Source organism: Martes martes (assembly GCF_963455335.1).
Source record: "Martes martes genome assembly, chromosome: 7".
Taxonomy (NCBI): Eukaryota; Metazoa; Chordata; class Mammalia; order Carnivora; family Mustelidae; genus Martes; species Martes martes.
Genome location: NC_137894.1, coordinates 47,685,442 through 47,698,183, shown reverse-complemented (window position 1 = coordinate 47,698,183; position 12,742 = coordinate 47,685,442). Strand labels below are relative to the sequence as shown.

Sequence of the window (12,742 nt, the reverse complement as noted above, 5' to 3'; positions counted from 1 at the left end):
CTTGGGAATCTAAGGTAGTTCCAGTTAGGTCTGTGTGAGGCCAGATTTGTAACAAGTAAAGCCAGGAGCAGAAAATAACATTCCAACATGCATGTTGAAACCACAAGACTTGGTTTCTCTAAACACAATTCTATTTGCACAGTGTTTGCCTTCAGAATAACATAAATTATAAATATAGGGGGAATCCTGGGTGGCTCAGTCCGTTAAGTGCCCGACTCTTGATTTGACTCTGGTCGTGAACTTGGGGTTGTCACATCGAGCCCGGGTCAGGCTCTGCGCTCAGTGCTGAGTCTACTTGAGATTCTCTCTGCCTCCCATTGCCCTTCTCCTGGCATGTGTGCATGTGTGTAATCTCTCTCTCTCTAATAAACAAAATATTTTTAAAAATTTAAAAAGTATATTTATATATAATACAAAAACACAAAAAAACTCTCCTACTAGAGAAAGCAGATGAAATGAACCAGGTTCATATATACAAAAAATGTCTTGGGACACCAACCATCGAGGTTTTTGTCTTTCTATAAACTCCTCCATCTGTGTAAGATTGCCCGAGCCTGATTGCCAATTTTATTTCCTTAATCTAAGCTCTATTCTCATTACCCTTCCATTTCTATTTTTTATCCTCAGGGAAAGAGCGAGCAGTTACTGCCAGGGCATTCGCACATCTTCCAAAGAAATGGCACAGGTGTTAATCTTGTATTTATGTTTGATGTGGGTAATGATGGCCGTGGCTGGAGCTGCAGGCTTATTAATATGCAGGGCTCTCACCTCATTAGTGGCGATGTATGTTTTGAAGTTAAGCTGCGATGTTTGCTGCAATGTCAAATCTGGTCTACCAGACTTTCTCACTGTTCATTTTCTTTGTTTTTATCCAGTCAGTACATGCTACAGTTAGGGGGCTCACACATGTGCTGCTTAATAAAGACAATCTTCCACAGTAGTTAATCTTGGTGGAACTTTCAAACATTATTAATAATTATGTTCTCATGCGATACCACATGTCTATCTTAGAGAAAAGGTTTTCATAATTTTTGACCCGGTAAGACAAAGAATAATAAACTCTCTTCCCGGCTTATCTGGAAGTGGTATGTGCTTAAACTGGATAAAAAGTGATTAATTCAGGGATGCCTGGGTGGCTCAGTTGGTTGAGCAGCTGCCTTTGGCTCGGGTCATGATCCCGGCGTCCTGGGGTCGAGTCCCACATCGGGCTCCTTGCTCAGCAGGGAGCCTGCTTCTCTCTCTGTCTCTGCCTGCCATTCCGTCTGCCTGTGCTTGCGTGCTCTCTCCCTCTCTCTCTGACAAATAAATAAATAAAATCTTAAAAAAAAAAAAAGTGATTAATTCATAGTTATTATATAATAAAGATTTGGGCTCATTATTAGCATTTGATAGTCTATGAAGTACTTGCATATATATCTCAATCAAATCATTACAGGAATAAAATAAAACTAGTAAAATCTTACTGATGTGGCTGGCACCTTGGTGGCTTAGTCGGTTAAGTGTCTGTCTTTGGCTGAGGTCATGATCTTATGGTCCTGGGATCGAGTCCCACAGCGGGCTCCCCGCTCAGGCGGGTAGTCTGCTTGTCCTTCTCTCTCTCCCTCTGCCCCTCCCTCTACTCATGCTCATCTCTCTCTCCTGCAAACAAAATCTTAAAAAAATTAAAAAATTAAAAAAAACCTTATTGAATATAATATTTGATCATTCATTATAAACAGTAACTGTTATATTTTAATTCTTAAAAAAAATGTCCAGTGGACATAACACACACGAAAGAAACAAACCTGTGCCAGACTAACAAGCCTCGCAGGGTGGGTGGTCTCACCGCTGCTGCTCAGAGTTCGTTCTATTCTACAGTCCTCACTGAATACGCGTTGCAGGAAAGACTCTTAATTTTCACCAGCTTGTGTAAGTCATTAACTGTGTTTTTTATAAATTCCAAAAGATACTATGTAGGCATTTATGTTTTCACGGCTAAAAATCCAGGACTGCAGTATTCCGAGGAAGCCATTTAAATGAGAGAAACAGTATTTTCTTTTCTCCTTAGGTAACTGAATGCATCTCCGTTTCTTCGTCTTTTAAAATCTGTGTTCATAAGTACAAGACCATGGCTCTAGGGGCAGAATTTGTAGGGAAGGAAATGATGACTGGTGGAGAACACAGGTACTTAGATCACTCATGAGCATTTCTCTGCATCATCTTCTGTTCACTCTGTTCTCGTGGTACCTGCAGCAGCCCCCCCGCCCCCACCCCCACCCCCGCAGAAGGACCACTGCCTTTGATTTGACAATGTGACACATGTTCAGCTAGAATTCCTATCCATCATTCATTTAGAGAAAGCAAAAATGAGTATATGGGCTTTTAAGAAGGTACAGCCATGAGCTTATATAGCAAAAGTGTAGAAACAAGCATATTACCTATTTAATTGCCTTAGCTGAACTTGGAAGCTCTGATCTTTAATTGCCTGATTGAACTGATCTAAAAAGCTAAAATTTTTTAATCAGGGAGAAAATTAAATAGCTTTTTGGTAAATAAAAAAGCATCTTTAATCTTATTTTTATGGAATCCAAGTTATTAAATATGGACAAAACCTCTAAAATATTAAGTTAACAACTACTCAATCTAGGGTAAATTTCTCATTACAATGCTTCACAAAAGTCTTCAGGGACACCTGGCTTCTTCCACTCTTCAATAAAAGCACACACTTTTAAATCCAGAAGGCAAAAGTTGCCATGAATAACCAGGAAACTCTAAAGCTAAGCATATAAATATATTTAATGAGGTGTAGTAACACAACATATTATTTCTTTAGGTGGGTACCTCTAATTACTGGGAATAACTGTTCACCTGCACTGTAATTCATTAGTCTTTCCAACTAGACAGACACAGATGCACATTCACTCACTGGTATTTATTTAAAACCCAAATCCCTTGGGAGAGTTTGTTGGCCTATTACCACTGTCCCCACTCCGCCCCTCACAGATACCTTCTTCCCTTAACTAGGAGCATTTTACAGTGGGCGACGCAGTAGGAATTCAGCTGGACAGCAAAGACTGAGAAGAGAAGTACAAGTTCAGGGTTCTTTTTTGGAAACTTTATGTCTTCAATCAGGAAAGCCATTAAGGCCACAAGGTACGTGAAGCAACCTCTTAAGGAACAGCACAGGATGATATCTGAAACATTAGTCAAAGGAAGGGATGCAACTGTATATGAAGGCTTCCGCAGTAACTGACCAAAGAACCTTTTCTTAGTTCAAGTTGCATCCAGAGCTGGGGAGGACCTACTCGCCTGTGAGAGGCTCTGGTCAACCACACTTGCCCACAGTGATTACAGATGATTGCTCTGGGAATCTGACATACACCTTGGGCTTTATTCTTAGATCCCAAGCATAAATCCATTTGAAACATGTCTATCAAGATCCCATTTCACAGAAAAATTCAATTATTTCTCCAAAACAAAGAGTAAAACTAAAACCAATGATTGCAAAGAGGAAAAAACAAAGATGATGGCAGAATAACCAAACAGTATTTCCCTATCCACTATAGTTCTTAGTGCTACTGATTCCTCACAGCAAGTTTTGGTTAGGGAGAATTCACTGTAAGCCAGAAGTATGCTGTATGCCCAGAGTACAAGACAAGCCTAAGAATCACTTTAATAGGGGCACCTGGGTGGCTCAGTGGGTTAAGGCCGCTGCCTTCGGCTCAGGTCGTGATCCTGGCGTCCTGGGATCGAGCCCCGCATTGGGCTCTCTACTCAACAGGGAGCCTGCTTCCTCCCTTCTCTCTCTGCCTGCCTCTCTGCCTACTTGTGATCTGTCTGTCAAATAAATAAATTAAAAAAAAAAAAAAGAATCACTTTAATAGTAACATTTGCATTTCCATGGCAAGGTCCTTTTAAATGAAGGCTTTGCTGTTGAGAATTGATGTCTTCCTCGAGTTCCTTTGTCAAATGGATAGCAGATGTCCATAAAAATCAATAAAACGACAAGAACTGACCACTGTGTTAACTCCTATTCAAAGGGCTATTACCACTTTATGGGTTGATGAGTGTGGGGAGGTGGGAGTACTGGGAATATAAGCAATATAGGTCATATTATGTTAAATACCATTCTCTCTCAACGTCGGTGGTGAAAACGCTCCATTCTTTTCTCAGCCACGAGATGTGTTCGCATGATGCCCTCTTCCCAGGAAGAGTAACACTAACACACTCAGCTCACTGCCCCTACGCCTACATTTTGCACCAACTATACTCTAGAAACAGAATGGACTGGCTTTAAGGGAAAACTTGGTTCGTGATTCCATTTAATCCACATAATGCCTTCAAAAACTGCAAGTTTTGCTTGTCAAAGTCTACACATCCTCTTCAAAAGGGGATGAGGGATTTAAGAAGAAATCTGAAATCACTAGGATGTTAAAACCACCACAAAGGAAACAACCCTTAGTGACAGATGTGATACTACAATTGAAGGCATCAGTTGTTAACTCGCACTCTCAAAGCTTATAACTTAAAAAAAAAAAAAACTTTCCTTTAATCCTGTCCATTGTGCATGCTATTGCATTCCCCAAATGTGCATGAAGCGGGGCTGAGCAGATGTGTAAAATTAAACAGTACCATTTGTAATAGGAGGCCCTGAAGTTGCTTTGCTATAATCTGTTTCTCACTTAATAATTTGCTCCAAATGAATTCAGACATGTTGGGAACGTTGAAAAATTCAAAGGGAGGTTCCTTTCACAACATTCAACAGTTACCTGATTATTCTTCTCGTTTGTTCTGTTAATAGACTAGGAGACTAATTTGTGGTGCATTCACCAACTCCTTATTTAAAGTTTTACTTTCAAGGTATGTATGTAAGGCAATCTTTTAAGGATCAGTGAGTGAATGGTGATATGTGAAGCATTAATAAGTGGAAGGGACACAACCGTATAGAAAGTGAAGGCTTTGCAGTAACTAGAGTTAAGGATTAAAAATCAGATCCTATGATTTTCAAATACTATGAAATACCTTTTTATATGTTTGGTAACCATCCAGAAAAAAACCTCGCCTATAATCTAAAATGACAGCAGCTGAAGGAGAAAATGAGAAAAACATTTATAAAGCAGCCATCTTTTTGATTACCAAATATATCAGCTGGCTTAAATATCAGATCTTTTATTTTATTTAAAAATCATTAAAATCACTTAAAAATTAAAGGTACCTGGAGAGCTCCCTACCCACCCAAATTCACAAATTAATTCAGAGTTTGTAAGTGTGATACATACCTCTATGTAAAATCTTTAAACTCCACAAATAGGTGAGGCCTTTAACAACCTAAATTTAAGAAAGAGAAACAATCCAATTATGATTTTTATCAGAAATTTTCCACATTTAAACATATTACCGTATCAACCATCATTCTTCCTTTAAAACTCTGAAAACCAACAAGCATTTTTTGCACATCTCCCATTTCTGTGCCATCCTCTTTGAGGATGCCAAATGTGTAAGTTACAGACCTCTTTCCTTTAACTGGCTTCCAGGGTTTTGAAGTTAAGACACAATGAATGAAAGAAAGGAATGTATGTGCATGCAACATGACCTGGAAACACATCTATTAAGTTCTCAGTGGTGGTGTGGGCGGGGAGGAAAGGCCTTCCTTTCCTATACTTCCGCATGTGGAATTTTCTTTTTTTAAGTAATGACATTTATGACTAAGGAAAGACATTTTTTAAAAAGTTAACTAATGAAAGGCAATGGGGGGAGCAGAGATCGCTTTTCCTGCCTATAATCAGGAAGGCTTTACCAAAGTGCTGAGCTCTAAGTAACAGATTCGACTGATGTAAAGGAAAGAGGAAAGTGTTCAGGCCAAGGGAAAAATATACCGTCCATGTGCTGGGGCCATGTACTCTTCAAAAAGATCAAGGTCAAGAAAGACAAAGAAATGCTGAGAGACTGCTCTGAGTTAATAGAGACCAGAGACATGACAACTAAATACAATGTATAACCCTAGACTGGATGCTGGATTGGAATTTTTTTTTAAGACTTTATTTATTTATTTGACAGAGAGAGAGAGAGACAGTAAAAGAGAGAATACAAGCAGGGGAAGTGGGAGAGGGAGAAGCAGGCTTCCAGCCAAGCAGGGAGCCGATGTGGGGCTTGATCCCAAGACGCCAGGATCATGACCTGAGCAGAAGGCAAACACCCAACAACTGAGCCACCCAGGCTCCCCTGGACCTGAAATTTTTATTCTTTTGGTCTAGAAAGGATATTACTGGACAACTGGCAAAATTAAGCTAGGACTGCTGATTTAGATGGCTGGTTAATATTACACCAGCCAATGCTAATTTCCTGGTTTTGATCAGTATACAGCGCTGATGTTCTTAAGAAATATATACCTGAAGTATCTAGAGGTAAAGGGCCATGATGTCTGCAATGTACTCTCAAATGTTTCAGGAAATAAACACATACCAAACGTGGTTAACTGTTAACAACTGGGGAATCTGGAGGAAGCATCTTACAACTTTTCTGTGAGTTTAAAATAATTAAAAAAGAAAAAAGTTTCCGAAAAATGTTTTAACAAAGTATACCAAGATGAGCGGCCTCACAAGCCAGGCTGGCAGATGCAAGCGTATGTGTGGGGTTATGTAGGAAACACTGAAAGGGCAGGTCAAGAAAATAAAGTGAGAAAATACAAACATTCAAATTACATTGGATTTTTGATTGAACAGCCTGTGTTAAGAATAATCAGTCAAATAAGATTCTGAAAAAAAAGATGTTTCTAAGACCCTAAGTTCATAGATTACCATCTATGTGAGTTTTTTTTTTTTTTAAGATTTTATTTATTTATTTGACAGGCAGAGATCACAAGCAGGCAGAGAGACAGGCAGAGAGAGGAAGGGAAGCAGGCTCCCTGCTGAGCAAAGAGCCCAATATGGGGCTCGATCCCAGGACTCTGGGATCATGACCTGAGCCGAAAGCAGAGGCTTAACCCACTGAGCCACCCAGGCGCCCCTCTATGTGAGAAGTTTAATCACTAAATGCTTTAACAATCTTTATATAGAAATGGTTGTAAAAGGGGATGCACGTGTTTTATTCACACCCACTGACCCTGTATGCACATGAGTGTGAACCTACTGATTTCAAGGTTGACTATTCATAATTATGTATCAGATACAATGGAATGTACCACTATCACTCAAAATTTACTACCAGAATTTAAAAGTACCCACCATTATAGGAAATTTTAGGTAAGTCAGGATTGTAAAAACAAGGAAACCTGCCATTATGAGGAGTAACTGAGTGATTTATATACTTATTTTGAAAATGATGAAAAGAAGGTTGAGGCTAAATCTGGAAGGATTTCAGTTGATCAAGAAAGACTAAGAGCAATACTAAAAAGTGAAATGCAAAAGGAGAAAACCAATTTCCAAATACTAAAGCTCTAGAAGAAGGAAAAATCTATATCAATTAATGCTGAGATTGACATATTTTAGTTCTTAGAGGGGGATATACTCCTGAAAGATTTGCTAGCGAGGTATGATCATTTGCACAATAAGTTAGTCTGTTTTAAGAGAACAAAATACATTTTTATAGCAAATTATTTCTTCCAGGATTTGGAATAAGTGTCATTACAATAAAACACATATGTTCTGGATGGTAAGATAGTTTAAAAAAAAAAGGAAAAAAGAAAATATCAAAATAGTAATAATGATAATGGACAGGGGAAGAAAATAGGCAAAAATATTTCCATAAACCCTTATAAAAATAACAGCAATAATGAAAACAATTCTCTCTTTGGGTAGTAAGATGAGGCCATCTTATTTAATATGGAAGTAATCACCTCTGAGTTCTGGAATTAGGGCTAAACTTCCCAATTTATAAGCTTAGTTGCATATTATAAAACCTTCCCGTTAAAGATGGTTTGCCACTAAAAACTGGTCCCACAAAAAATGAATAACCAGTAAATGCACAACGGGAAGGCAATCCATACATTCAGCTCATCAAGCAAAAAAAAAAAGTAAAACAAATGCTGATTTTGTGATACTTAATAAAATTATAAATCTTATTAGAGAGTCAAAAAGAATGTGTGATTTTTTCCAACTCTGTCAAAACAGACCATGTTTTCCTTGAGAAGCATATAAAAAGCAGTGTAGAGGGAGCTAGAAATCTGTCCATTGAAACTCTAGAGGGTATTATTGGTATTCAGTATGTCAGGTTTCACAACGATGACTTGACAAAGCCTTGACACTAAAAGTACTTATATCTGCTGTCAATCACTCACTCCTTGACATGTCAAGTGCACATCCTTTCAGGGACAACTTCAATCAACATTACCACTCAAAATACAGCACACAATGTCACTACTTCAGAAATGAGAGGAAAAATAAAACGTGCGAGGATGGCCAGGAATGGCAGAAAGGCATTCCTCTTTCTAGGGAACCACATTCAAATGGGAAGTGGGTAAAAATCACTGAGCAAGCTGGAAGACTAAAATCAGCCAGTTTATGTGAATGGCTATTTTCCTGGAAAAATATTCTCTTGCCATATATCCTGTAAGAGAAGATTCAAACAACACATCATATAAGCTGACAGGGTCCATCTGTAATGAAACTTGGAGCTTTGAACATCCACAGCATGCCAGGTTATTAGAACCTGAGAAATACAGCTAACTGAGGAGAGGAAGAAATGCCTAGATGTGGTTCTAAGACATGAAAGGAATCTGAAGCAATTCCACTCCTTTCTCATATGCTTCTCTCTTTTTTTTCCTCTCTCTCTCTCTCTCTTTTTTTCTCTTTAACTTTGCTCTCCCTTTCAGGCCTTCCTCTCCTTTTTTCTCATTCTCTTAGGAAAGGAGAGTGAAAGAGCATGGGGCCTGGGGTAAAACAGCGCTGGGTTCGAATCTTTACTGATTAGTCAGTTATAGATAACTTTAATTTTTCTAAAGCTCATCTTGCACATGTATAAAACATGATCAGTAACCTACAATTTACAGAGTTTGCAATAAAGATTAAATGACATAATATTTACACATAAAACACCTCATCAACATTGGCACAGGGAGGTATTCAGTACTATTTCTCTCCTCTCTCCTCTGATTCTGTGCTTCTGACATGGCAAAGAGCAGCCATGTGCATTCTCGGGCCTCATGGAGGGAACTCAAAGGAACAATGCTGACCTGTCTTCAGAACAGTAGAGGAGAGAAGACCTACAAACATCAGCTTGCTAGTCTTATTTTGATTGGGGGAGTCCTTCCACTCCTGTCTGTCAACCGCAACAAATGATTATTCAAGTTTGTAGCCTAATCAAATTACATTTAAAAAATATGCTTTGGAGGCATTATGCAAGCTTAGGCCCCAGCAGAGTTTATAAGAAGTGGCAGATGAAGAGCTAAATTATCAAAAGCATTTCTTTTACTCTGGCCACAAGCAGTTTTCATTCCTATGACCTGATGAGCCATAAAAGCTAAAGAAATTGGACACATTTTAGGGGGGGAGAAAACCCCCTAATTTTTTTAAAAAATGCAAGGGAAAATGTAAACAATGCTTTGGGCTAGCACTCATTTTAAGTGCCTTTAAAAACTATTTAAAATAATTTTTGTTGTATTTTCGATTACCCAATAGGTAACCCCAGTATTTGAAGCCCGATTATTATTATTTTTGCTGACTCTATTCACTTTGCAGGCTTCTCACTCCAGTAGAATTGAAAAGACCAATGGCCTTGTGTGGATGCCCCACACAAAAGGGAGGTAAGATTTATGAAGTCCAGGAAGAACATGCTTCTCTGACTGAAGGAGGCAGATTCCTATTTTAGCCAAGTTCAACACATAATTGAGTATATAGAACTCATATACTTTTTTCTTTTTCAATTGGTATCCTTGCCTTTTTTTGCCCTTTATTATACGTGTTATTAAACTTTAGAGCCAGGAACTGCCAAAAGCCACAAAGCATTCATTCCCCTCTGAGATTAAAAGAGGAAATGAAACATTTTTATTTTCATCTAAAATAGTGATTTAAGTACTCAAATTTCATACCAAACTAATCTACCTAAACATGTAGATTAGAAGCTACTTAGCAAAAGCATCAGAAAAGAAAGTTCTCATCACCCTGGGCAGTTCACACTAATAATTAGAAAGAAAAAAGGAAAGCTGTGAATTACAATGAACTGAGACCAAATAAGTGTCCATGTTGGATTAAAGGATTTGAGTTGTCAGTCTGATGTATAATGGATGCAAACATCAGCCATTTAATTAAATGGTACATGGTATAACTGCTTTGTTCTGCATAAAACTGCTTAAGTTATCAGAGTGCCTTTAGTTTAGCAACTGTTTACTATTACACCACCCCATGACTTCTCTTAGACACTGTTCAGCCTGTATTATTCCAAATTTCAAATCTAGAGCTTAAATAGTAATGTCAGACTAGTTAAAATATTCATCAATTAATGTATGAATATAGAAAACAGCAAAACTGCTTTTAATGTCAGAGGGAGTAAGTTCCTAGACATCGCTGGCAAAAAAATTAAAAACCAAGAAAAGAAAAAGTCTGCAAAAGTTTTTAAGAATAGTGTTTTCTTATAAATAGTTTTATTTTAATAATTTGGACTTGAAAAGTATTTTCTAATCACATGCTTAATATTACAAAATGTCCCCCAAAAAGCTTTTTTTTTTAAAAAGATTTTATTTATTTATTTGACAGAGAGAGATCACAAGTAGGCAGAGAGGCAGGCAGAGGGAGAGAGAGGAGGAAGCAGGCTCCCCGCTGAGCAGAGAGCCCAACGCGGGGCTTGATCCCAGGACCTGGGATCATGACCCGAGCCGAAGACAGAGGCTTTAACCCACTGAGCCACCCAGGCACCCCCCAAACAGCTTTTTTAAAAAAAATTAACATATACTGTATTATTTGCCCCAGGGGTACAGGTCTGTGAATCATCAGACTTACACATTTCACAGCACTCACCACAGCACATACCCTCCCCAATGTCCATAACCCAACCACCCTCTCCCTACCTTCCACCCCCCAGCAACCCTCAGTTTTTTTCCTGAGATACCAAACAGCTTTCTTGCTGAAGAACCTGGAAATGTTACTGGCTAGCAAGCATACTAAGGCCATGTAAACGTATGAAAGCAGAAGAGGTCACAGTCCCCATAAGCCTGAAGTATGTCATGTGACTGTGTTGTTACTGTGGGTTGGTCTATGAAAAGAAGAAAATGCAAAAATGACAAAAGAGAGCGGAAAAGGCCCTGGCAGTCAACAAGGACTGAAGAAAAAGAAAACATCCTGAGGATATAAGGGGAACAGATTAGACTAGAAAGATTCAATCACCCCAATTTCATAAGGTTGAAGCCATATATACTCACTGCTATTGCAATTCTTCCAAGGACATGCTCTGGAATTTTTCTATATACATCCAAGGAGCCCCCTGTAGAGACAGATATGTTGCATTATTATAAATAAAACTACCAGAACGCTGCACTGAGTTCTTCCTCTGTGTATTCACCATGAGAATATTTTTTTTTCTTCTCTTCCTACATTGTGCATTGGATGTCTAAGGTCAAACTGGTTTTTAGTCCAATTTTATTTATGACATAATATCATACTACCAGATGAAGCGTAGCTAGATATTTCCATTTTATTTTCCAGTGTATAATCACATACTTGTAAAAACCGAAATAAACTAGTCAAGGGCAGGCTATGACTCACCACTTAATGTAAAATTAAATACATACACAAAACTACAGATCAACAGGTCAACCACATTTAGGTATCTATCTACCTTGTGTAACAGTTTTTCTCAAATGTAAACCAGGACTCTCTCTTAGAATTTGCAAATTAACTAAACAAAGGGCGGTAACTATAAGGTCCAAAATACACATAAAAAAATAATAAAGTAAAAGAGTATTATTAACATCTTTCTAAATGAATGTTGCCCTTCAAATTAAGTACCAAGACAAGCAATCAATCTATTCCAAAGATACTCAGTTCAAAATGTTTTAAAAATTCTCTTCGATATCACTCTGAAAACCACTTTATGAAGTAAAAAAGAAAAACCAATCTCCCTGTTTCATAATATTTTTCACTAAAATGATATTCACTAATATCCTTCATCTTTACCAAATCAATCGGTTCCAAAAACGAAACCATTAGACTGTAAACAGAAGGAGGACAGGGCCATGCTGTTTACTGGTTTTATGTTTTCATCAACCTGAAAATGAGCATTACTAGCAGATAGTAGCCATTTGATAAATATCTGTCAAATGAATCAACAGATAAACTAAAGTCCATGTGAACCTCACCAGATAGGTACAGCTGCTCTGAAGGCAGTTTCAAAAGAAGGAACCATGGCAATACTGACATTGCTGAAAACAATTGCACTGCTTTCCCAGGTAACTCTTTTAAAGGAACTAATATTCACTTGGAAGTATAAATTTGGGTATGGTTGTTACATTTTCAATTTCACACAAGTAATAGAAAAATTTCAGTAAGATAGGCAAAGAACCACTACTTCACTCATATTGACGATATGATTATATGAGGGTTATTTAACGGTACATATTCATCTTTCTTTGAGTCAAGTTGAGGTATAGTCTTTCAGTTCTTTTTTTAAAAGAGATTTTATTTATTTATTTGCAAGAGAGAGAATGCACAAGCAGAGGAAGGGGGAGAGGGAGGAGACTCCCTGCTGAGCAAGGAGCCTGATAAAGGGCTGGATCCCGGGACCCCGGAATCATGACCTGAGCAGAAGGCAGACACTTAACTGGCTGAGCCACTCA

At 38.1% G+C, this 12,742-nt stretch overlaps 1 protein-coding gene across 9 annotated transcripts in view; it reads right to left on the bottom strand.

The window, feature by feature from the left end:
- Positions 1–12,742, bottom strand: part of MAP2K5 (mitogen-activated protein kinase kinase 5) — a 258,142-nt gene that overhangs the window by 138,630 nt on the left and 106,770 nt on the right. For all 9 annotated transcript variants that reach the window (XM_080807862.1, XM_080807858.1, XM_080807865.1 and 6 more), the window contains exons 12-13: positions 11,330–11,391; positions 5,259–5,307 (exon numbers count right to left, since the gene is read on the bottom strand). In XM_080807862.1, the coding sequence (XP_080663988.1) occupies positions 5,259–5,307; positions 11,330–11,391 (111 nt within the window). The remainder of the gene's footprint in view (positions 1–5,258; positions 5,308–11,329; positions 11,392–12,742) is intronic.